Source organism: Ictalurus furcatus, chromosome 9 (genome assembly GCF_023375685.1).
Source record: "Ictalurus furcatus strain D&B chromosome 9, Billie_1.0, whole genome shotgun sequence".
NCBI classification, from domain to species: Eukaryota; Metazoa; Chordata; class Actinopteri; order Siluriformes; family Ictaluridae; genus Ictalurus; species Ictalurus furcatus.
Genome location: NC_071263.1, coordinates 28,214,471 through 28,241,747, shown reverse-complemented (window position 1 = coordinate 28,241,747; position 27,277 = coordinate 28,214,471). Strand labels below are relative to the sequence as shown.

The 27,277-nt window shown below is 40.6% G+C and overlaps 1 protein-coding gene across 3 annotated transcripts in view; it reads right to left on the bottom strand.

Annotated features, from left to right (window-relative positions):
• The window catches only part of stac (SH3 and cysteine rich domain), a 66,576-nt gene continuing 39,299 nt past the window's right edge, over positions 1–27,277 (bottom strand). Inside the window, exons 4-11 of one of the 3 annotated variants that reach the window (XM_053632445.1) lie at positions 20,585–20,666; positions 20,200–20,306; positions 16,311–16,389; positions 12,384–12,451; positions 5,662–5,762; positions 5,283–5,334; positions 5,045–5,182; positions 1–3,171 (exon numbers count right to left, since the gene is read on the bottom strand). In XM_053632445.1, coding sequence (XP_053488420.1) covers positions 3,073–3,171; positions 5,045–5,182; positions 5,283–5,334; positions 5,662–5,762; positions 12,384–12,451; positions 16,311–16,389; positions 20,200–20,306; positions 20,585–20,666 — 726 coding nt within the window. In that variant the 3' untranslated portion in view covers positions 1–3,072. Of the gene's footprint in view, positions 3,172–4,410; positions 5,183–5,282; positions 5,335–5,661; positions 5,763–12,383; positions 12,452–16,310; positions 16,390–20,199; positions 20,307–20,584; positions 20,667–27,277 lie in introns of those variants that run through there. The other 2 variants (XM_053632446.1, XM_053632443.1) reach the window with 2 other exon arrangements.

Genomic DNA, 27,277 nt, shown 5'->3' with positions numbered 1-27,277 from the left:
TGATCTCAAGCACAAGGTCAAAGCAACATTGGAGTGGCTCATGTCTTGCAGTCCTAATCTCAATCCCATTGAGAATCTGTGGCACCATTGGACAATCGCAGTACACAGAATTCTCCACAAGTCCTCAGAAGGTGTGCTGTGGTATCTGGCACCAAGACGTTAGCAGCAGATCCTGTAAGTTCTGTAAGTTGTGACGTGGGGCCTCCATGGATCAGACTTGTCTGTCTAGCACATCCTACAGATACTGGATCGGATTGAGATCGACAACAAGTCAACACCTTGAACTCTTCGTCATGTTCCTCAAACCGTCCCTGAACGATTTTTGCAGGTTTACAGGGCGCATAATCCTGCTGAAAGAGGACGAAGGGGTGTACTTGATCTGCAACGATGTTTAGGTAGGTGGTACGTGTCCAAGTGACATCCACATGAATACCAGATCCCAAGGTCTCCCAGCAGAACATCGCCCAGAGCAGAACACGTTCTTCCCATAGTGCATTCTGGAGCCATCTCCTTCCCCAGGTAAGCGACGCACACGCACCCGACCGTCCACACGACGCAAAAGAAAACGTGATTCATCAGACCAGGTCACCGTCTTCCACTGCTCCATGGTCCAGTTCTGATGATCACGTGCCCATTGTAGGTGCTTTCAATAGTGGAGAGGAGTCAGCATGGGCGCTCTGACCCGTCTGCGGCTACGCAGCTCCATACAGAGCAAGCTTTATCCTACCCAGCATGAACTCTTTCAGCAATTTGGGCTCATCTGTGGGATCGGACCAGACGGGCCAGCCTTCGCTCCTCACACACGTCAACGAGCCTTGTGCACACATGAGCCAGTCGGCGGTTCACCGGTTGTCCTCCCTATAGCTGTCATTCAAACAATTCAACGTTTTATACAGATTATGTTTACGTACCTGTCCAGGAGCGACGTCGTTAATTCCACGGCAAACGTCACCCCACAGCCAGTCATTTTTCTCCATCTTGGGAAAGCAACACCAATGTATATTCTGGTTTTACCTTTTTTTTTTTTCTTCTTTTTTTGAAAGCATGACATGTTTTCTTCCTCCTAGTAAAAGTGTCTGCATATGTTAAGTCTACACCGGATTCCGGCATGTTTTCCTTCCCAAGCAGACCGACCCGAGGGTGGAGTGAAGCACAGTTTGGGGTGTGTCTATAAAATGATTGACAGGAGTCCCGAGTAGTAAACACAAAAAATGTCTAAAAATTACAAAATTAAAAACAAAGGTTTTAATTCATTTTCGACATTTTTTCCAGCTTATTTTTCTAGTAAGACGAATAATAATTAAAAAAAACCCAAAAAAAACAAACTAATTCATCTTTAAAAACATGTTGAAAAATGTCTATGACTAAAATTCCTTTCTAAGACAGAAAGTAAGCAGGGAGGTTAATGCATTACAATCATGTTTCCATTAAAAGACGTCGTTTTTGCCTGACGTTACATTTTAAAAGTAAACACTATACGCAGTGAGGAGCTCCGTTTTATCTGGATCGTTCAGGAGGTAGAACTGGAACGTGGAGAAATTCGGGATGAATCTCTAAATGTTACATTTTATTTCCAGAATCGATATATATATTCCTGTAAAGCTGCATTGTGACGACGTCCCTTGTTAAAAGCGCTAGACAAATAAAGACTGAACTGAGTTGAAGTGCATACGTGAATTCTTAGCATGAGTACCGTTAAGAATTAAAGAGAAATAGTTTGGAATTTTTGAACTTTTCTTGCTCGCTGCAGAGGAATTTCATAGTTCGTTCGAAGAGAGTTAGAAAATAATCCAAATGAAGGCTTTCTATGAGCAGGGGTGTACAGACTTTTTTGACCGGGAGTGTATATCTCTTCAGCCGGTCTCATCTTAGCGAATTTTTTTGTTGTTTTTTTTTTTTTTTTTTAGATGAAAAATTCCTTGTGTGGATTAAAAATAAAAAAAATCAACAAAAACTCAAAAGGTCTTGCAGATTTATATCTTCAAAGAAGCGTACGTTATAATGTCAGAATCAATAATGCTACTATATATATATATATATATATATATATAAAGTCCTACGGGTAAAAGTTTTAGCAACACTGTGTTCATTGTTGATGTTGGATTCAGAGCAGAACATAAAAACGTCAGATTTTTATCAAGCGTATTAAACCAAGGGCTGATTTGGTTGCTAAGCTGAAAGTCATTTATTATGATGATCTACAGTAAAATTAACAGGCAGTGTAGAGCACAAAAGTCCTCACGAGAGTCATTTAGAAATCCTCCACGGACTCTTTTCTGTCACGAAACGACACTTTTCTGGTTGAGAACGAGGATTTTTCCTTTCATAGTGCGAGGAAAAAAAAAAAAAAAAAAAAAAAAGCGTCTTTGTTCGCCGTCACGTCCTCGTTTCGGAAAAAAAAAAAAAACTCACCCGACAATTTCGTGATATGCGAAAAGCATCTTTCTGTCACGAGTGCAGCACTTTTTCTTATCCCAAGGTCACGAGGACACAAACTTTTAATAGCAGTAACAAGTAAAAAAAAAAAAAAAAAGAGAGAGAGAGAGAGAGAGAAGTGGATTCTAAAGAAAAGAAGTTGATAAGAACAATCGTACGAACAGTATTTGATATTTCTCTGGCCGTGTGTTTGTTCAAAATCCAGGGTGTACTATGTTTCGAGCGCTTATTCTCACCAGAAGGTTCTGAGCTACGAGTGAGCCAACCGATGTCGGGTTCGTACGGCGTACCGGATTCCGCCTCGCGTGAAAAAAGCTCCGAGCGCCGTGTGATCACCCGACGCTCTTTTCCTTAAGCGCCTACGTTTAAAGTCGAGAAGTCTCCACGTCCGTCCGATTCCCGTCCTCTCGTCCTCACACACACACACACACACACACACAGGGATGGAGAAGAAACAGAACTCGCTTGTTTGGTTTTTTTTTTGTGTGTGTGTGTGTGTGTGTGTGTTTTAAAAAAAAATAAAAAATTTAAAAAAAAAAACCCCAGCTCGACTTCCTGTTTCCCGAAAGCGCATCTTCTCTCCTGTTGATCTCTCGCTCTCTTTCCGTCTTTCTCGTATCTCTCGTTTCCTGTCGTTCAGACGTCCTCCAGAACGTCACAGGGGACGAAGCCTTGTTTCTTTCCACTGGCCACTCGGATGAAGCCGTTTCTCTCGTCCTCGCCGCTCACGCAGATCTAAAAGACACGCACGTCCATTACAACTAGATCTATCGCATAAAGGAAAAATAAAATACAAGACCCTTTCACAATCTCAATACTGTTATAGAATTCTATTTAAATCTTTTTTTGAGGTCTATGTTTTAAGGAAGCCCTGAACTGCAAATGCGATTTTGACTTACTAACTCATTACTGCGACTTAATTACTCGCTAACTCCTTATTTCAAGATTTATCGACTGATTTCGACTTGGTAACTCACTAGCGTGACTTAGTGACTTGTCATTTTTTTTCTCTCTCTCTAATTAGTACTACGATTAAGATCATTCCGAAGATATTATCTCATTTTCACTTAGTAGCTGGCTATTCTTAATTAACTTACTATTTCAGCTTCGTGACTCATTACTTCAAGATATGATCTAATCAGTTTTAACTAACTAGCTTGATCTACTTGTACGGACTTTTAATCACTCACTAGTTTGACTTTTTGATTAAGTCACTTGTTACGTCTTATACGATATCCCATTTGGCGATTTGGCGTAATTCGTTATTTTTAACGCACTCGCTATTCTAACGTACTAAACCGTTATTTCAAGATGTTATCTCGTTGTTCTGACTTAGTAACGTCTTAGTTCAACTTACTATCAGTGATTCGCGTGAACGACCGACCGTTAGACATACAGTGACTGCGTTTACACGGACAGCGGTGATCTAATGATCGACCTTACTCCGAGTAAGATAATAATGTGGTTAAGGTGTTTACACGAGTCGCTTTTAGAATACTCCTGTCATGTTCCCGTTTTACGTGTTATAGAACGTAATTAGATTAACAGCAGCGTCATTACGTCACCGCGCCACGTCGTCCGACGTCCCTCCGGAATTTCACGTATCGACGTACAGTTGGTCTTCGTTATGGAACCGTATACAGTTTTGCGTGTTTTTATTATTATTTTTTTTTACGGACGCTTTAAGTGCGGTTAATTATTTGTCGTGCTGTACGTGCTAATAGACGACTGCTTGAAGCGGTGGGTGCGTCCCGAATCGCGTACTTACCGTCTATATAGTAGCCGACATACATGTATTTTCCCCACTACAGGCCTGTAGTAGGAAAGTATGCGATTTGGGACGCGGCCGAACTCTCTCGTTCGCCGTAAAGCGTAAAACTGCCGTGTGTGATCGTGTCCTGTCGCAAAATGCGGTATAAACTCTCACACGACGCTCGTAATGTGATTACGGTGTTTACACGTCACTACTACACGTCCATAATGCGACTAAAACAGGAGTGCTCCACCTGTCTTAATTCGATTACTTCGATTATGACCTTAATTAGATTAAGGTCGGTAAAAATGGCTGTTTACATGCTAGTTTCTTAATCAGAGTACGGTCTTAATCGGATTGAGAGAGGATTATTGTTGTCCATGTAAACGCGGCTAGTGTGATAAGGATTATAAGCGAACATCGAATAGACTTTTCGATCGAGTCAAAGCACGCCGATATCGTGAAATGAGGAGTTCGCAAGTCAAAAGAACGAGATGATATCTTACAACAACGGGGTAAGTTGAAATAACGAGCGAATACGTTTAAATAAAGAACTGGTATGTCCAAATAATAAGAGAATATCTTGAAATAACATGTTAATACGTCGAAACGACAAGATAGTACGTCAAAATAACAAGACGACGTGTTGAAATAATGAGCTACGAAGTCAAAATGACACTTCAACGGCACTTCAAGACAACTGATTGATGTTATAGCAGCTCTAGAGAGTCGTTCCATCACAAGCCTGTCTTTTTTGGAAGGAGTCTCCAGTGTGAGGGCGTCATAAGAGCCAGAGGTCAAAGCTGGAGCATCAGGCTTTCTGACAGGGGAAAGGCTTGAGGACAGAGGACTCACCTGTCCCTCCTTTATGGTGATCTGGCCCTGCTCCTTACAGCCGATGAACGTGCGGCTACACCTGAACACGCGGTCGCCTTCCTTCACCGGGTGCGCATAGGATGCTGGGAAAAAACCTATCCTGTCCTCGATCATGCCCTAAATCCGTGTCAAACCCGAAATAAAAAACGTCTGTGTGAACGTGAGAGCGTTACCTCGTTCATAATCACGCATCCGTTTAAAACACTTTAGCGTTTACCTTCCACCAGTCTTCATTAGAGTCGTCTGCCAGGATTATCCGATCCCCGGGTCTGTGGGGGACAAAAAAAAACGTAAAAAGAAGACGTCTACGCAAGTAAGCGAGTGTCGCCTGGTCAACGGACGTGAAAGGAAGAGACGAGGAACTGGCGTGTTATCGCGGGACTGAAGTGAGAGGGGCGTGAAGTGGAGGCGAAGGACGTGATCAAAATGCAGGTGAAGTCATAGGGCTAGCGTGCTCTGTGGATTCTGATCATCACGAGGGGGTTTAAAGAGAGCAGCGAGGTACATCGCCGTGTGTGGTATAAGTCATGATGACGTACAGGTCCTCATAAGGACAGTCATACCGGTGTTTGTGTTTGTGTGTGGGTCACGCTCACCTCAGCTCCAGGTCCTGACTTTCTTGTGGGGTGAATCTGTACAAAGCCACGTATGTGCTCAGTGGCAGGATGTCCTTCGGCAGATCTTCATCTTCATCAGTCTGTAGGACACACACACACACACACACACACACATCTATACAATACAATCTGCTACTGTAATACACACACACACACACACACACACATCTATACAATACAATCTGCCACTGTAATACACACACACACACACACACACACACATCTATACAATACAATCTGCTACTGTAATACACACACACACACACACACACACACATCTATACAATACAATCTGCCACTGTAATACACACACACACATCTATACAATACAATCTGCTACTGTAATACACACACACACACACACACACACACATCTATACAATACAATCTGCTACTGTAATACACACACACACACACACACACATCTATACAATACAATCTGCCACTGTAATACACACACACACACACACATCTATACAATACAATCTGCTACTGTAATACACACACACACACACACACACAAACATCTATACAATACAATCTGCTACTGTAATACACACACACACACACACACACACCTATACAATACAATCTGCTACTGTAATACACACACACACACACACACACACACCTATACAATACAATCTGCTACTGTAATACACACACACACACACACACACACACATCTATACAATACAATCTGCTACTGTAATACACACACACACACACACACACACACATCTATACAATACAATCTGCCACTGTAATACACACACACACACACACACACACACATCTATACAATACAATCTGCTACTGTAATACACACACACACACACACACACACACATCTATACAATACAATCTGCCACTGTAATACACACACACACACACACACACACATCTATACAATACAATCTGCTACTGTAATACACACACACACACACACACACACACATCTATACAACCTGCGACTGTAACACACACACCCACGCACACAAAATGTATTAAAAATGAAGTCAGTCGTCTCCGTACTTCACGAGAACAGAATGTGTGGATCCGAGTGTTTGATTCGTTTAGGTGCAAAGACACAAACTGTCACATTCACATATGTTTCCTTACATTCAGCTCTAAACTGGTAGAATAAACACGATCGACTCTCATCACTCCTCTCTCTCTCTATCACCCTCTCTCTCTCTCACACTCTCACCCTCTCTCCCCCTCTCTCTCTCACTCTCTCTCACTCTCCCTCTCTCCCTCCCTCTCTCTCACCCTCTCTCTCTCTCCCCCCCTCTCTCTCTCTCCCTCTCTCTCTCTCACACTCTCACCCTCTCTCACTTTCCCCCCCTCTCTCTCTCACTCACTCACTCCCCCCCCTCACCCTCTCTCTATCACTCTCACCCTCTCTCACTCTCCCCCCCTCTCTCCCTCACCCTCTCTCTCTCACTCACTCACCCTCTCTCTCACACTCTCTCTCTCCCCCCCTCTCTCTCTCACCCTCTCTCTCCCTCTCTCTCTCTCTCTCCCTCTCTCACCCTCTCTCTCTCTCCCTCTCTCACTCACCCTCTCTCTCTCTCCCTCTCTCTCTCACCCTCTCTCTCACTCACCCTCTCTCTCTCCCTCTCTCTCCCTCTCCCTCTCTCTCTCTCTCTCTCTCCCCCCTCTCTCACTCTCTCTCCCCCTCTCTCTCCCTCTCTCTACACAGCGATGACTTTATTCTCGGCGCGATCCGGAGACGGCTGTGTGTAGGAGGCCTTGTCCCCGTTTGTGGTGTGATTCAGGAAGCGAGTGGACGAAGAGGAAGTGAAGGGAACGCGGTGGCTCTGAGATTCACGCCTGCGGAGTCAGTCTGCTGCCTTTACCGCTTTACCCAGCCGGAGGGATGACGTGGGCGCTCGTTAGGAGATCGCTCCAGAGAGGAGTATGTGTTAGGAACTGTTATTCGAGTGTGAGGTGTTCTATGGGTGCTTGCCTCAAATTTGAATCTTTGCTAATATTATATATATTTTTTACATATATAAACACCATAGCTTACGGTCACTTGCAAATTCGTTCTTTTGACTTGGGAAGGTTTTTTGGAGAACACTGTTGCTAGGGAAACACAGACGCCAATCTTGATCTAACGAACTGTTTACCAGCTTTATCGCTCAGCTCTTTCAGAACCGACGTCACGTCGTACGGCCAGCGCCGACGAAACGAAACGGTCAGGAAACCCGACACAACCACACCGATGACATCATTCCCTCGGTCCTGCTGGATCGCCAAACGCCTAACACGATATCGTTTCCATAGTAACACCTCGTTCACGGGAACGCGCACGGCAGACGCTCTGCGTCTAACGGACTAACGACCGAATTACCTCATAATAAACATAACTGAAGTGGTCACGGGGGACGGACTTGTTCTGCGGACGTTCCACGACATTAAAAGTAACTCTAAACGGATAAAAAGTACGCCGGGTCGTTTCTGAACGAGTTAAAAATGTCACTGTTGGCAGGTTGCTGTGGTGTAAGAGGAATAAAACAGTTCGGGATGGCCATCACACCACCCTCCTTCTCATTATTTGGATTTTCACAACACACACACACACACACACACACACACACACACACACACACTGTATCTTTCATTCTGTCCACACACAGTCTGGACATTTTAATGGCCGCCCTGTCTGATGGAGTTATAAATCTCATTCTGCAGCCCTGATTTCAAACACACCGCTCAGTGTGTGTGTGTGTGTGTGTGTGTGTGTGTGTGTGTGTGTGTGTCCTCCACAGGTTAAGGGAAAAAGAATTATCAGCCATATAGTGAATGGATCTAATTAAAAACTGCCGACTCCAAGTCCTGACGTAATGCCAGCTGGTAAAATGTATCGGTCTCAATATAGTATGACTATCCTGTCAGTCCGGGGATTAATACTCGCAATTTTCTGCTCACTAGCGCGGGACGTTTGCTATCCAGATAAAGTGAAGCTAAGGTGTCTCAGAGAAGTCGTTTCCATTCGAAAAATCCCGTGTACGCTTCGTCTGTCGTATTTCGTAATAGTTCGTTACACCGTAGTAATAGCATCGTGTTCATTTTGGCGCTTTAGGTGAAAATAAAAGAGGCGAAATCTTGAAGCCTAATAAAGAACCCGACCCCAGTGAGCATTATTTTCCGCCGTGATCGGACACGGACGGTAAAACCGCTGGGCGGGACCGCCGAAACGCTGAGATACGAGCGTGAGTCAAATGAGGAATCTCTCCGTTTGGCATTGTTCACGGCGGATGTGTGTCCCTCGACGAGCCTCGAGAAACGGCTTCGATTCACGCCTAATTTACGCCGCACTTTTCGCATTTTCGTTTACGCTTTTCCGGCCACAAGCTTCAGGATCGTGGAAATCTCTGCACTTCAGCGGGATACTCCGTTTCTGAAAGAAAAAAGAAGAAAAAAGTCCGGCGCGTGTAAACGTGCTTGCCCGTTTGTAACGCCGGTCAAATTTCCTCTTCCTGTGAAAGTGGGCGGTGCTTAGCGGACGCGTTTCATGAGAAAAACAAACAAACAAACAAACAAACATACCCATCCGTCTAGCAACGGCGCATGAAAGTCGGGCTTGTGAAGTAGGAAATAAAACACGTAGTGGCGCGTGTACTTTTTATCCGTTTATAGTTCCATCCCCGGAACACGTGAGCTCCTGTTTCCTCTTCGCTTAGAGCAGCTATAAACCCTCGCTATCCCGCTTTTTTCCGGCGCTCGTCGTTAATAAGACAAAGATTGGTCGGCTTTGTCATGTTACTGACGCTGGAGACTCCTTCCGCACGTTCGTACAAGTCGCCGTTCCTATAGAAACGATAACGTATTACAACGAGCGTGTTAATAGAAACCTGCGTGTGTGTGTGTGTGTGTGTGTAAAAAAAAAAAACAAAACGCTTAGTTACAGAAGCTCGTTATCTTTTCTGTGTATTCGTCTGAAATACTTCTCCGTGTTTTCTCCGCATCACCGAGACTCGGTTCTGCTGGTGTGTGTGTGTGTGTTTATCCAATTAAAAGCATTAAAATGTATGTGTGTGTGTGTGTGTGTGTGTGTGTGTGGCGGGGATGTAGGTGCGTGTGGGTGAATGCGAGCGCATCTACATTTTGTTCTGCATAGCAAGGCAAACAGACAGATACACACTCTCTCTCACACACACACACACACACACACATCAAATCTGTGTTGAGATGGGTTTATTACCCATCGTGTGTGTGTGTGTGTGTGTGGGGGTGGGTGTGGGGGGGGTATGTGGCGCTGTACTGTGTTGACGCTCCAGCAGAACAGCTGTGCGTGTCAGATGCTGTGAGTCTCCTCTCGCTAGAATAGACGAAACGCCGCGATGCTGTTTTTTTTCATGGTTATTTATTTATTTATTTATTTATTTATTTGAGGCTGACGCAACAGAGTGAACCCGAGTCGCAACGCTGATCCGCGTTTCATCATCACGCTGTCAGGAACACCGCGACACGGTTCTTAATCTCCGTACGTACAAATCATTCTACTTAAAATAACAAAGAATAAAAAAAAAAAAAAAAATCGCCGTGGTTACGGTCTGATACGTCGTCACGTCTACGGACGTTAGGACTCACGCGGGACGTGACGTTCTTTGAATGAACTCTCGATCGATCGCTGTGCTAACAAAAGACAGCGGTCTAGTGCGGAGTGGTAACGGTTGCGAGTTGTTTTCCTATAGCGGCACGACCCCGAAGCTCTCTCCATCCGTACGAACGCTTGTCGAACGCGTCCGGCGGAAATAATGACCTCGCTCGGGCGTGCGATGTGAAATTGTGACTTCTAACCACGTACGCACGTGATCCGAGTTCGAGAGATGGACTTGTACTATTCATGCGTGAGGAAAAATCTAGCGTTTGGGGAAATCTTCAGTCTCGGTCGCTCCAGCATGGTATCAGGTCATTACCGAATGTTTCAGGAAGCTGAAATGAGTGCGTTCGAGCAGAAAAAGCACTCAAATATGCTGGAAATCTGGCACCGTGACTGAGAAACGCTGCATCAAACGACGTCCTGTTTATTTATCTGTTAATCCGTAATGGATGAAATCACTCGACGTTAAGAGGTCCGTCATGGAAACACTCTGTCATTTCCCATGGAAATTTTCCACCACTGTAAATAACCCTAACCCGTGCCAAAGGGTTTTTTTTTTCTTCTTCTTTACTGAGCCTCGGATGTCAGCTTTATAAACAGGGCCACACGTGCTACGAATTTGTGCGTCCTCGTAAAACAGGAACCCGCGAGATCAGTGGGAAAGAGAGAGAGAGAGAGAGAGAACGAGAGAGCGAACGAGGCCGTGTATAGTCAGACATCCAGAGAGGGATCGGCTTTTATTTGCGACCTCGTAAAAAGCCGTGCTGATTTCAGACGGCTGCTTATTTATCCCTGTGCGCTCCCTCCGTGGAGCGCGGTTTGAGACAGCGCCGCTCGCGTCGTCCCGCCGCCGTGCTCTCGTGCCCTCGGCCCGTCCGTGTACCGAAACACCACGTTCGGGGTTTTCCTGGAGGTCTCTCAAAAGAACATGTAGGAAAAGCTGTACAGTTTAAAAAAAACAGTCACGTTGCTAAAGCAAAGCTACAGTGGCCTGCGTAAGTATTGGCACCCCTGGAGCTTTTCCAGCTTTTGTAAGGGTTACGACCTGGAATTACTGAAATAGACTTGATTTGACATTATATATCATGAATCTATTGAAGTGCGGGTGGGTGGGGGGGGGTTGTCGTATAAGTTGTGACTGCATAAGTATTCCCCCCCCCACAAAATGTGTTCCATGGAAGAAACCAGAATGTGTTAGTGTAAGCATACCGTAACAAACAGCATCAAGAACAACAAGAACCTAAGAACTAGTGAAACAAGTCCAGGACAAAGTTCTGGAAACGTATCAGTTAGGGTTTAGTTATAATTTTTATTTTTTTTTTAAAAAAAAGTAAGGAATAAGGCACAGCAATCTGCCTCGAGTCAGTGACTGAGTAAAAACCGGACTAGTCAGAGAAGCAAGCAAGCGGCCTAGGGTAAAGCTTAATATTATGCTATCACCACCATGCTTCACTGCTTTTCACCCACGCCAATATTACGGGCTGTTTTATTTAGATTCATGGCATATAACGTCAATTAATTCTATTTCAATTTCAGGTTGTAATCGTCCAGAAAATGTGAATAAAGCTCAAGGGGGGTGAATATTTATGCAAGCCACTATACTGGACTGTATATAGCAATAAAATGAAAAATGAAAAACCCCCCCGCTGACCAAAACCAGGCAAGGAGGCCATTATTCAGGATATAACTCGTTTGGTGGATGTTTTACATTAACAATAAGTGTAACCATAAATGGATAAAAAGTCTAAAAGGTCGTTCTTTAATAAGTAAAAAAAAAAAAAACTGTAGTTAATGACAAACTTCAACAAAGTATGTGCTGTTATAGGAGAATAATCGGCTTCGGGTGGTAACTCCACCACGTGTCGGGTCACCTGACCTCACGTTCACGTCCTCGAACCGTGTTCTTCATGTCGGTTTTGTGCCATTTGAGAAGATCCTGTCACATGCTGAACCTATTTCTGGTCGTTTTCTCAGAGAAACACAGAGGCTGGCGGGAAAAGTGACACCCGACAGTGTTTCTCACACACACACACACACACACACACGACACGTTTTCCCCCGCTGGAAAACAGACTGCACGGCTCACCTGTGAGTCCTCTGGTTTCTTCTCTTCTGTGTGGAAGGTTTCTGTTCCGTTCTCCAGAGACGTGAAGACTGAAAAGAGCGGACAGGATTGATGAGGATAAAAAAACATCTCTTATTTATTTATTAAATATTATTTATCTCTTATTTCATTTATTAAATATTTGTCTAAGCTGTTCCTAGGTGTTAAACACTGTGGTTTTTAGGTGTTTATAGATTTTATTTAGGTGTTTGTCTTCACAGTTTGTTGTCGATTTCGTTGTTTTATGAGTTTGAAGTGTTTATGTAGCTGTTCGTAGGTGTTTACTGTGATGTTTAGGTGTTTATAGATTTTATTTCGTTGTTTTATGAGTTTGAAGTGTTTATGTAGCTGTTCGTAGGTGTTTACTGTGATGTTTAGGTGTTTATAGATTTTATTTCGTTGTTTTTTATGAGTTTGAAGTGTTTATGTAGCTGTTCGTAGGTGTTTACTGTGATGTTTAGGTGTTTATAGATTTTATTTAGTTGTTTTTTATGAGTTTGAAGTGTTTATGTAGCTGTTCGTAGGTGTTTACTGTGATGTTTAGGTGTTTATAGATTTTATTTAGTTGTTTTTTATGAGTTTGAAGTGTTTATGTAGCTGTTTGTAGGTGTTTACTGTGATGTTTAGGTGTTTATAGATTTTATTTAGTTGTTGTTTTGAGTTTGAAGTGTTTATGTAGCTGTTCGTAGGTGTTTACTGTGATGTTTAGGTGTTTATAGATTTTATTTAGTTGTTTTTTATGAGTTTGAAGTGTTTATGTAGCTGTTCGTAGGTGTTTACTGTGATGTTTAGGTGTTTATAGATTTTATTTAGATGTTTTTTATGAGTTTGAAGTGTTTATGTAGCTGTTCGTAGGTGTTTACTGTGATGTTTAGGTGTTTATAGATTTTATTTAGTTGTTTTTTATGAGTTTGAAGTGTTTATGTAGCTGTTTGTAGGTGTTTACTGTGATGTTTAGGTGTTTATAGATTTTATTTAGTTGTTTTTTATGAGTTTGAAGTGTTTATGTAGCTGTTTGTAGGTGTTTACTGTGATGTTTAGGTGTTTATAGATTTTATTTCGTTGTTTTTTATGAGTTTGAAGTGTTTATGTAGCTGTTCGTAGGTGTTTACTGTGATGTTTAGGTGTTTATAGATTTTATTTCGTTGTTTTATGAGTTTGAAGTGTTTATGTAGCTGTTCGTAGGTGTTTACTGTGATGTTTAGGTGTTTATAGATTTTATTTAGTTGTTTTTTATGAGTTTGAAGTGTTTATGTAGCTGTTCGTAGGTGTTTACTGTGATGTTTAGGTGTTTATAGATTTTATTTAGTTGTTTTTTATGAGTTTGAAGTGTTTATGTAGCTGTTTGTAGGTGTTTACTGTGATGTTTAGGTGTTTATAGATTTTATTTAGTTGTTGTTTTGAGTTTGAAGTGTTTATGTAGCTGTTCGTAGGTGTTTACTGTGATGTTTAGGTGTTTATAGATTTTATTTAGTTGTTTTTTATGAGTTTGAAGTGTTTATGTAGCTGTTTGTAGGTGTTTACTGTGATGTTTAGGTGTTTATAGATTTTATTTCGTTGTTTTTTATGAGTTTGAAGTGTTTATGTAGCTGTTCGTAGGTGTTTACTGTGATGTTTAGGTGTTTATAGATTTTATTTCGTTGTTTTATGAGTTTGAAGTGTTTATGTAGCTGTTCGTAGGTGTTTACTGTGATGTTTAGGTGTTTATAGATTTTATTTAGTTGTTTTTTATGAGTTTGAAGTGTTTATGTAGCTGTTCGTAGGTGTTTACTGTGATGTTTAGGTGTTTATAGATTTTATTTAGTTGTTTTTTATGAGTTTGAAGTGTTTATGTAGCTGTTCGTAGGTGTTTACTGTGATGTTTAGGTGTTTATAGATTTTATTTAGTTGTTTTTTATGAGTTTGAAGTGTTTATGTAGCTGTTCGTAGGTGTTTACTGTGATGTTTAGGTGTTTATAGATTTTATTTAGTTGTTTTTTATGAGTTTGAAGTGTTTATGTAGCTGTTTGTAGGTGTTTACTGTGATGTTTAGGTGTTTATAGATTTTATTTAGTTGTTGTTTTGAGTTTGAAGTGTTTATGTAGCTGTTCGTAGGTGTTTACTGTGATGTTTAGGTGTTTATAGATTTTATTTAGTTGTTTTTTATGAGTTTGAAGTGTTTATGTAGCTGTTCGTAGGTGTTTACTGTGATGTTTAGGTGTTTATAGATTTTATTTAGATGTTTTTTATGAGTTTGAAGTGTTTATGTAGCTGTTCGTAGGTGTTTACTGTGATGTTTAGGTGTTTATAGATTTTATTTAGTTGTTTTTTATGAGTTTGAAGTGTTTATGTAGCTGTTTGTAGGTGTTTACTGTGATGTTTAGGTGTTTATAGATTTTATTTAGTTGTTTTTTATGAGTTTGAAGTGTTTATGTAGCTGTTTGTAGGTGTTTACTGTGATGTTTAGGTGTTTATAGATTTTATTTCGTTGTTTTTTATGAGTTTGAAGTGTTTATGTAGCTGTTCGTAGGTGTTTACTGTGATGTTTAGGTGTTTATAGATTTTATTTCGTTGTTTTTTATGAGTTTGAAGTGTTTATGTAGCTGTTCGTAGGTGTTTACTGTGGTATATAGGTGTTTATAGATTTTATTTAGATGTTTTTTATGAGTTTGAAGTGTTTATGTAGCTGTTCGTAGGTGTTTACTGTGATGTTTAGGTGTTTATAGATTTTATTTAGTTGTTTTATGAGTTTGAAGTGTTTATGTAGCTGTTCGTAGGTGTTTACTGTGATGTTTAGGTGTGTATAGATTTTATTTAGTTGTTTTTTATGAGTTTGAAGTGTTTATGTAGCTGTTCGTAGGTGTTTACTGTGATGTTTAGGTGTGTATAGATTTTATTTAGATGTTTTTTATGAGTTTGAAGTGTTTATGTAGCTGTTCATAGGTGTTTACTGTGATGTTTAGGTGTTTATAGATTTTATTTAGTTGTTGTTTTGAGTTTGAAGTGTTTATGTAGCTGTTCGTAGGTGTTTACTGTGATGTTTAGGTGTTTATAGATTATATTTAGTTGTTTTTTATGAGTTTGAAGTGTTTATGTAGCTGTTCGTAGGTGTTTACTGTGATGTTTAGGTGTTTATAGATTTTATTTAGTTGTTTTTTATGAGTTTGAAGTGTTTATGTAGCTGTTCGTAGGTGTTTACTGTGATGTTTAGGTGTTTATAGATTATATTTAGTTGTTTTTTATGAGTTTGAAGTGTTTATGTAGCTGTTCGTAGGTGTTTACTGTGGTATATAGGTGTTTATAGATTATATTTAGTTGTTTTTTATGAGTTTGAAGTGTTTATGTAGCTGTTCGTAGGTGTTTACTGTGATGTTTAGGTGTTTATAGATTTTATTTAGTTGTTTTTTATGAGTTTGAAGTGTTTATGTAGCTGTTCGTAGGTGTTTACTGTGATGTTTAGGTGTTTATAGATTATATTTAGTTGTTTTTTATGAGTTTGAAGTGTTTATGTAGCTGTTCGTAGGTGTTTACTGTGGTATATAGGTGTTTATAGATTATATTTAGTTGTTTTTTATGAGTTTGAAGTGTTTATGTAGCTGTTCGTAGGTGTTTACTGTGATGTTTAGGTGTTTATAGATTTTATTTAGTTGTTTTTTATGAGTTTGAAGTGTTTATGTAGCTGATCGTAGGTGTTTACTGTGATGTTTAGGTGTTTATAGATTTTATTTAGATTTTTATGAGTTTGAAGTGTTTATTTAGCTGTTCGTAGGTGTTTACTGTGGTATATAGGTGTTTATAGATTTTATTTAGTTGTTGTTTTGAGTTTGAAGTGTTCATGTAGCTGTTCCTAGGCGTTCACTGTGGTATTTCGGTGTTTATATGTCTTTACGGTGGTGTTGTTTGGGTATGTTTAGGTGTTTTTGTGCTGACCGTTGTCGCTGTGTTTCCTGGTGAGCTGCGCATGACTGCAGTGGGCTGCTTCCTCGGGAACCTCAGCAAGATCACTGGTCTGGGCACAAGAAAAACACAATAGTTAACACACACACACACACACACATATATATACAGGACTGTGCATACACATCAAACAAAGACTCGCATATAAATATAATATGTATTTATAATTCCCATTTTTCCCCCACAAATTTATCATATACTCCATATTACCAAACAAATCAGATATTATGAATCGAATAAGATAATTAAAATAAATATTATTTCTAGGTGTTTCTAGGCTTCTTTCTGGAAATAACTGTCTATAATTTGTTTTTATTGGGGAAAATTAATTAATTAATTAATTCCTTCATTGATTGATTGATTTATTTTCGCAGTCCATGCCAATCGCGCTATTTTGCCCACGGTAACGTGTGTTTTTTTCCCCCTTTCTCATTTTTATTTTAACGACCCCTTCAATGCAGTCATTGCAAAAGAAAAAGAAAAAAAAAGAAGAAAGAAAAGACACTCTTAATTGACAACCTGTTTAAATAAACCACTAACACACACTCTCTCTCTCTCTCACACACACACACACACAGATAAGTGCTCTTACATTCCTTCTATCACTTTCACACACACACACGCACACCCTCACCCCGTCTGACCCAACCAGCTGTTAAATGATTGCACAGTGTTCACAAATGAGGCGTATCAGCAGCGCTAAGCCGGGAGAAGTGCTAATGGTTTGATTACGAATGGCCTATAAACCAACCGCATACAGATCCGGATCTGCCGCAGAAGAGCGGCGGACATTTTGTTTTAATTTCAATGTTCTCGCTTTGCTACTGAGAGAGTGCGTTTCAGGTTAATGGACTTCTTTTCTCCTTTATCATTTAGAGAGAAAGTGTGTGTGTGTGTGTGTGTGTGTGTTCTGGCCAGTCCCTCACTCACTTTACATTAACTTTTCCTTTATGGGTAATAATTGCTTTCGAGTGGCCTTATCTGAGCATTACTTAAATCCTGGCGAGTCTGTGTGTCTGCGGCGGTGAGAGTGAGAGTGTGTATTGTGAGAGTGTGTGTGTGCTGAGAGTCTGTATAGTGGTGTTTCTCTTCAACAAATCATACAGCTGAAATAAAGCAAGGTTAATCTGTAGTACTCAGCGTTAATGTTATGATGTGCTACCTGACTGGACCTCGAACAGGATTATATGGTGTCGTGCTGTTATAGGACGATGACCAATCAATAAACAGGGTGGTGCGATGACGCAGAGTTACTGTTACCACCCTAAAGTGGATTCGTCCGCTGATTTATTAAAGGACAACAGTGTGGTGTCGGAGGCGTGCCCGAGCGCTCGAGTAAACAGAGGGCGGAGTCCAGGGGAAAAGAGAGAGAGAAAAAAAAAAGTGAGTCATTTCAGGAATAACAAACAAGCTGCTGAAAAGCGATTAAAGCCACGCCGCGTTCTCCAAAGCCCGCCTCCCGTGTCCTCGTTCCTCAAACCAAGGCTTCTACAAACATCCTTTTTCTTCTTCTATTTATAGTTACATACAACGTTGTGGAATGTCTGCAAAACAAGTTGTCCTGTCTTGCGCTTTAATGATGTTTACGTGCGGTTCTTGTCGGCGTGCTGGAACGTCATCCGCTTCTCTCTCTCTAATGATTCGGAGCAGAAGCAGGACGCAGGATAAATCCGACCGTGCCGCTTTATAAACGGTTTATCAGCGTCATTAATTACGATCAAACACCTGGAGTTAAATTAAGGGCATAATAATTACTGAGATTCATCAGCAGCCTCCCCTCCTGCCCACACACACACACACACACACACACACACACACAGAGAGAGAGAGAGAGAGAGAGAGAGAGAGAGAGAGAGAGGGAGAGAGAGAGAGAGAGCTAAATGTAGCCTGAAAAGGATAGATACATTTTGTTCAGTGATTATTTTGTTTTCCAAACAGGATAAGCATTGTTGGTTTTTTTTTTTTTTTTTTAAACTTTAAGAACTTTAAGAATCTGGGCATAAGACGATGCAATTTTAATTTCCGGACCATGAATTTAAACATGATTAAAGTCAGGACTTTTGGATTCTACGGGAGCATAAACCAGGGTTTAACAATCTGGTGGCTAGTAAATCTGATCAGGTTTAAAAGTCAGCACTAGAGATCTGATTTCGAAGTGTCCGTGGATCAGATATTGGAGAAAATGTAGCGAAAAAGGACACGTTTACATACGGACTTGTAGGTAGGTAGGTGGGTTGGGTCTGGGTAGGTAGGTGGGTAGGTAGGTGGGTAAGTAGGTAGGTAGGTGGGTAGGTGGCTGGGTGGGTGGCTAGCTAGGTAGGTAGGTGGGTAGGTAGAAGGGTAAGTAGGTAGGTAGGTGAGTAGGTAGGTGGATTAGGTGGGTAGGTAGATGGGTAGGTAGGTGGGTAGGTAGGTGGGTGAGTAGGTAGGTAGGTAGGTGGGTGGGTAGGTGGGCAGGTAGGTGGGTAGGTAGATGGGTAAGTAGGTAGGTAGGTGAGTAGGTAGGTGGATTGGGTGGGTAGGTGGGTAGGTAGGTAGGTAGGTGGGTGGGTGGGTAGGTAGGTGAGTAGGTAGGTGGAGTGGGTAGGTAGGTGGGTTGATGGGTGGGTAGGTGGGTAGGTAGATGGGTAGGTTGGTGGGTTGGTGGGTAGGTAGGTGGGTGGGTGGGTAGGTAGGTAGGTTTAGGTGGGTGGGTAGGTGGGTAGGTTGATGGGTAGGTGGGTGGGTGGGTGGGTAGGTAGGTAAGTAGATAGATAGATAGATAGATAGATAGATAGATAGAAACTTTATGGATCCCGAGGGAAACTGGAGTGTCACAGTAGAGGTAAAAAGACAAACACTCACAGATAACCACAAATACGTTAAGGCTACAGTCACATTAATCTGGATAGATCGAACGCATCTTTTTCTCCATGTTTCAGCCTTCCGTCTACACCGAGACGGCGTTTTTGTCCGGCGAAAACGGAGCTATTCAAAAACGAGTGGATAAATTTGAAAACGCTAATGAACGAAAAAGACATTCAAAAAACCAGGATGTACTTTTGTCATGTGACCCGTTCGACTCAAATCAAGCAAAGGGAGGGGAAAAAAAGAGAAAAAACAAGCTCTATCATGCAAAGAAGAAGCCGTATGTGAACATGATCCGGAAACGCCGCCGTCTTCTCCGGGCCAAAGCTCGTTTAAAATGGACCGAGGCGACGTGGAAAACTGTTCTGTGGTCAGACGAATCCAAATCTAGAAATTCTTTTTGGAAACCATGGACGCACGTCCTCTAGACTAAAGAGGACTAAAGAGGAGAGAGAACGTCCGGCTTTTTATCAGCGCTCAGATCAAAAGCCTGCGTCTCTGATGGTACGGTTGTGCATTAGTGCGTATGGAATGGGCAGCTTGCACATCTGGAAATGCACCATCAATGCTGAAAGGTATTTACAGGTTTTAGAGCAACATACTGTACTGCTTCCATCCAGATTCCATCCCAATCTTCACTTCTGAGAGACTCCGCCTCTCTAAGATAATCTTTTTATACCCAATCATCCTACTGACCTGCCGCCAATCACCCTCATTATTTGCAAAACGTTCCTCCAGCTGTTTATTTTTAGCAACACTTTTGTTTTCCAGTCTTTAGTTGCCCCCGTCCCAACTTTTTGGAGACGTCTTGCGGCCATCGAATTCAAAACGACCTTATTTTTTCCCCTTAAAACGGTAAATTTCCTCAGTTTAAACATGTTTTCTATGTTCTATTGTGAATGACATACGGGTTCATGAGATTCGCAAATCGTTGCATTCTGTTCCAACAGTGTCCCAACGTTTTTGGAACTGGGATTGTATATGTACAGATAAACAATCACAGAGTAAGTCTTACTGAGTTTCTAGGAGGCGAGTCTGAGCCGCTGGCCCTCTTGGTCTTCTGAGCGAGGGACGTCCCGAACCTCAGCGCCTCGTACACCGGGTCCACCTTACTGCCGCACGCTGGGACAGGACGACACAGCTGTCAATCAAAACCCAGAACTCTCGACAAAAACCGCCCGGCCGTTATCTTTCGTCTTCAGCATTAGCTGTTAAAGATAATCCGATTTGTACACATTTACACTACGGCGCTGTTGAGTTCTTCCATCCGATCGGTCAGGAGGCGTCGATTACACGAGAGCACGAAACCTAGCGTTGTATTCCTGACTTATTACGATATAAACACTGGGTTTAGCCTTCACATGGATCATGGTGGTCTGAAATGAAAAAGTCTCGCTCACCGATAGGCATGACCTCTTTAATGCAGCCAAACTGCTCCTGGATCAGCAGCGGGGAGCTGGAGTACCTCCTGAAGCCTTTGGGCTGCACACACACACACACACACACACACACACACACACACACACACACACACTGTTTTAATTGAAGCGTTAATCAATAACTAATGCAACATTTTACTGTTATTCATTTTATAAAAAGTCACCGTTTTATACTTCCTTACCTGTTTTTCCCTTCCTCCCTCCCTCTATATACAGTGCCCTCCACTAATATTGGCACCCTTGGTAAATATGAGCAAAGAAGGCTGTCTCAGATCCCTCGCCATGTATTCTCCAACCTCATCAGGCGTTATAGAAGACTCAGAGCTGTTATCTTGGAAAAGAGAGGTAGCACAAAGTACTGACTAAAAGGGTGCCAATAATTGTTGCACACCTGTATTTAACAAAGATATTTTTTTTAATAAACCTGTGCTGTGTTTGGATTGTTCCCGATTGTGTGATATCCACGAGAGCCGAGTATTTTTGTGAATTATTTGAACAAAAGATCAAAAGTTTCAACAATGAAGTCAGTTTTTCACAGCGCTCTTTGCTCGTATTTACCAAGGGTGGCAATATTAGTGGAGAGCACTGTATCTATCCATCCATCTATCTGTTTACCCCTACATCCATCCATTTACACATTAATTCAACCATCAGTTTATCCATCCATTCATCCATCCAACCGTCTCTCCAGCTATTTATCCGTCTATTTACGCGTCCACTGCCCCTTCATCTATCCCTCCATCTGTTTATCTATCCCTCCATCTGTTTATTCATCCATCAATCCATCTGTGTATCCATACATCTATCCATCCATTTACACACTTATCCATCCATCCATTTACACATACATCCACCCATCTATCCATTCAGCCATCCATTTACCCATCCATCCACTTACACATCCATCCATCCATCCATCCATTCATCCACCTGTTTACCCATCCATCCTTTTGTTTACCCATCCATCCATTCATCCAACCATCCATCTGTTTATCCATCCATCCATTTACACATCCATCCACCCATCCATCCATCCATCCATTCACCCACCTGTTTACCCATCCATCCTTTTGTTTACCCATCCATCCATTCATCCAACCATCCATCTGTTTATCCATCCATCCATTTACACATCCATCCACCCATCTATCCATCCATCCATTCACCCACCTGTTTACCCATCCATCCATTCATCCAACCAACCATCTGTTTATCCATCCATCCATTTACACATCCATCCACGCATCTATCCATCCATCCATTCATCCAACCATCCGTTTATACATCCATCCTTTCCTCCAACCATCCAACCATTCACACATCCATCCATGCATCTATCCATCCATTTACACATCCATCCACCCATCTATCCATCCATTCACCCACCTGTTTACCCATCCGTCCTTTTGTTTATCCATCCATCCTTTCCTCCAACCAACCTTCCATTTACACATCCATCCACCCATCTATCCATTCATTTATACATCCATCCATCCATTCACCCACTTGTTTACCCATCCGTCCTTTTGTTTATCCATCCATCCATTCATCCAACCATCCATCTGTTTATCCATCCATCCATTTACACATCCATCCACCCATCTATCCATCCATCCATCCATTCACCCACCTGTTTACCCATCCATCCTTTTGTTTATCCATCCATCCATTCATCCAACCATCCATCTGTTTATCCATCCATCCTTTCCTCCAACCGTCCATCTGTTTATCCATCCATCCATCCATCCATTTACACATACCTCCACCCATCTATCCATTCAGCCATCCATTTACACATGCATCGATCCATCCACCCAACTGTTTACCCATCCATCCTTTTGTTTCTCTATCCATCCATCCATCTGTTTATCCATCCATAGTGTTAAACAAAGAATGATGTGTGTTTGTGCAGTGTTACACAGACACTGTGTTTTTTTTATCAGGCTGTTTAAGAAGCGAGGTGAGAGAACACCCTGATTCATCTTCTCTATTACACACACACACACACACACACACACACACACACACACACACACACACAAACAAACAAACAACCAGTTGTAATCTCTCATTAGCAAAAGGGGCATTTCAACTGGGAGAAAAAAACATTCTTTCATCTGTTCACATAAAGGTGCACTTTCACCCCCCCTCACCCTCCTACACCCCCACACACACCCCCACACACCCACACACACCCACACACACGCACTCCAGCCACATCATTAACACAGCGTTTATTTCAGTAAAGATTTCGGTGAATCACTGTTCAATATTTAAACGTGAATGGCGGTTTATTCGAAAGCTTTTGATTTTAACACGCTCTCATTGAGGATTCACTGCTGAAAAGCCTTTCAAGTCCAGCTTTAATGCGCGTTTGGAGAGTCGCACGTAAACCGGCACGGATTTATTTGAATTTGCGTCTTTCTCTCTCCACCTTGTGTCTTCCCCGCCAGTGACGTGCCGTATAGCGGTCGGTTTGATCATGTTACCGGCTTCAGGTGGCATCCTAATAAGGAAGCGTTCGCGTTATAAAGCCATACATGGTGCACACACACACACACACAGCTCTAGCCTTGTCCTACTTGTTGTTTTGTTGCCAAACTGAAGGCATAATCAACATCCTGCGTCTGCTTTGATGAACTCTTCTGTGGCCTCGAGTAAGGAGACAGGCAGCTAAATGAAGGTTCTCCGCAGCACCTCGAGCACCTCTTCACTCGCCCAGGCGTGGTGTTTAGGATGCAGCTCATTACGGGGAAACCTCGCAGAACTGATGTTTTTATCGCAGCCTAATGAATGCGAGGGACGGCTCACAACTCTAAAGCGTACAATAATCCGGATCATTGACTGCGTCAGGAAATGATCCGTCCTGAACTCCTGTCGTTAGGAAGCAAGTCCCGGTTCAGGCTCCGTGAACAATCCTAAGGTCATGACCGGCTTCAAAACCCACGCAGCACCCATTCGAAACAGTCAGGAAGACAAAACGATCCCAATCATCGTCATGGTTTCTATAGTAACGGCGCTCGTTACGTGGACGCTCCACATAAACAGAGTACGGTACGGTTTTCTCTGTACGGAGATGTCTACTGAACGTTCATGGAAGGAGTCTCCAGTGTCGGCGCTTTGTGTCGGTCTGAAGAAACCCTAAAAAGTGAGCGAATTTGTCGCCTTAGCCTCCTTCGATAGCATTCATACGAAATTTCATTTATTAATTCGAAGTTCTATTTATAATCCTACACACATCGTGAAGTTTTTCTTTGTCTCAAGTTGAAATTATGATTATTTATTTTTTTATCTGCACACGCAACGCAACTCACGTCCAAAGCCTGCGGAGTTTGAAGAGTCCATCTGGACTGAATGATCGCTCGGGCCAAGAGAAATAAACACAGATTAAAAAGAACAACTCGCCAAGTTAAGAGAAAACTGAACTCGAAGCCCGAGTCACGATTACATCATTCATTTCCGACCCGACACGTGATCCGCAATCGAGCGCATTGTTAATCTGTAAACGTGACACGATGATGCTGGGGCTTTAAGAAACAGGCGCGCTGAGGATTCGTGGACGTTTCCATTCCGGATATTTTTCCCAGAAACACCTGGCATGTATCCGGATGGGAAAAACAGGCTTCGTATTGCTGTTATTCCTTGGGGGGGGTGGTCATTTTTTTTAATTTTTTTTTTCCATCCACATGATTCTATTTTGAGGTCATTTTTGTCTCTGTGGGGGAATTCTTCACCTTCAGAGGCATATTTTTGACCTTGGGATCCACGCATTTCTCCAGATTTCATCCATGTTTTAGCCATCCTTCTGCGCTGTGTCCGTTTTTGTGCGATTTTTCCATGTGAAGGCATTTTTATTTTTGGGCTGCGGGTGCGTTTACTTTGCAGTCCCTTTTTTGACTGGAATAAAACTGTTTTGTTCGTATACACCAAAGGTTTGGAAGCACGTTAGCAATAAACACTCATAAGGCTTCATCTATCAGTGATATTTATCTAGAAAATGATCAAAATAATTTCTATTTTGTTATGGGGGGTGCGGAGGTTTAGTGGGTAGCATGTTTGCCTCGCACATCGAATCTCAGAGGTTCATGTCCCGCCTCTGCCCTGTGTGTGTGGAGTTTACATGTTCTCCCCGTTGCCTCGGGGGTTTCCTCCGGGTACTCCGGTTTCCTCCCCCAGTCCAAAGACATGCGTTGTAGACTGAATGGAATCCCTGAATTGTCCATAGTGTGTCAATGAGTGTGTGATTGTGCGATTGTGTGATTGTGTGACTGTGCGATTGTGTGAGTATGCGATTGTGTGACTGTGTGAGTGTGTGAGTGTGTGAGTGTGTGACTGTGTGATTGCGCGATTGTGTGAGTGTGTGATTGTGTGACTGTGCGATTGTGCGACTGTGTGATTGCGCGATTGTGTGATTGCGCGATTGTGTGAGTGTGTGATTGTGTGACTGTGCGATTGTGTGACTGTGTGAGTGTGTGATTGTGCGATTGTGTGAGTGTGTGACTGTGTGAGTGTGTGAGTATGTGATTGTGTGAGTGTGCGATTGTGTGAGTGTGTATCGTGACATCCCTAGTTGGTGTTATTATTGTTGTTATTGTTGTTGATATTGTTAGTGGTGTTATTATTGTTGTTGTTGATATTGTTAGTAGTGTTATTATTATTGTTGTTATTGTTAGTAGTGTTATTATTATTGTTGTTATTGTTAGTAGTGTTATTATTATTGTTCTTGATATTGTTAGTGGTGTTATTATTATTGGTGTTATTGTTAGTAGTGTTATTATTATTGTTGTTATTGTTAGTAGTGTTATTATTATTGTTGTTGATATTGTTAGTGGTGTTATTATTATTGTTGTTGATATTGTTAGTAGTGTTATTATTATTGGTGTTATTGTTAGTAGTGTTATTATTATTGTTGTTATTGTTAGTAGTGTTATTATTATTGTTGTTGATATTGTTAGTGGTGTTATTATTATTGGTGTTATTGTTAGTAGTGTTATTATTATTGTTGTTGATATTGTTAGTGGTGTTATTATTATTGGTGTTATTGTTAGTAGTGTTATTATTATTGTTGTTGATATTGTTAGTGGTGTTATTATTATTGGTGTTATTGTTAGTAGTGTTATTATTATTGTTGTTATTGTTAGTAGTGTTATTATTATTGTTGTTATTGTTAGTAGTGTTATTATTATTGTTGTTATTGTTAGTAGTGTTATTATTATTGTTCTTGATATTGTTAGTGGTGTTATTATTATTGGTGTTATTGTTAGTAGTGTTATTATTATTATTGTTGTTATTGTTAGTAGTGTTATTATTATTGTTGTTGATATTGTTAGTGGTGTTATTATTATTGTTGTTGATATTGTTAGTAGTGTTATTATTATTGGTGTTATTGTTAGTAGTGTTATTATTATTGTTGTTATTGTTAGTAGTGTTATTATTATTGTTGTTGATATTGTTAGTGGTGTTATTATTATTGGTGTTATTGTTAGTAGTGTTATTATTATTGTTGTTGATATTGTTAGTGGTGTTATTATTATTGGTGTTATTGTTAGTAGTGTTATTATTATTGTTGTTGATATTGTTAGTGGTGTTATTATTATTGGTGTTATTGTTAGTAGTGTTATTATTATTATTGTTGTTATTGTTAGTAGTGTTATTATTATTGTTGTTGATATTGTTAGTGGTGTTATTATTATTGTTGTTGATATTGTTAGTGGTGTTATTATTATTGTTGTTATTGTTAGTAGTGTTATTATTATTGTTGTTGATATTGTTAGTGGTGTTATTATTATTGGTGTTATTGTTAGTAGTGTTATTATTATTGTTGTTGATATTGTTAGTGGTGTTATTATTATTGGTGTTATTGTTAGTAGTGTTATTATTATTGTTGTTGATATTGTTAGTAGTGTTATTATTATTGGTGTTATTGTTAGTAGTGTTATTATTATTGTTGTTATTGTTAGTAGTGTTATTATTATTGTTGTTGATATTGTTAGTGGTGTTATTATTATTGGTGTTATTGTTAGTAGTGTTATTATTATTGTTGTTGATATTGTTAGTAGTGTTATTATTATTGGTGTTATTGTTAGTAGTGTTATTATTATTGTTGTTATTGTTAGTAGTGTTATTATTATTGTTGTTGATATTGTTAGTGGTGTTATTATTATTGGTGTTATTGTTAGTAGTGTTATTATTATTGTTGTTGATATTGTTAGTGGTGTTATTATTATTGGTGTTATTGTTAGTAGTGTTATTATTATTGTTGTTGATATTGTTAGTGGTGTTATTATTATTGGTGTTATTGTTAGTAGTGTTATTATTATTGTTGTTGATATTGTTAGTGGTGTTATTATTATTGGTGTTATTGTTAGTAGTGTTATTATTATTGTTGTTGATATTGTTAGTGGTGTTATTATTATTGGTGTTATTGTTAGTAGTGTTATTATTATTGGTGTTATTGTTAGTAGTGTTATTATTATTGTTGTTGATATTGTTAGTGGTGTTATTATTATTGGTGTTATTGTTAGTAGTGTTATTATTATTGTTGTTGATATTGTTAGTAGTGTTATTATTATTGGTGTTATTGTTAGTAGTGTTATTATTATTGTTGTTATTGTTAGTAGTGTTATTATTATTGTTGTTGATATTGTTAGTGGT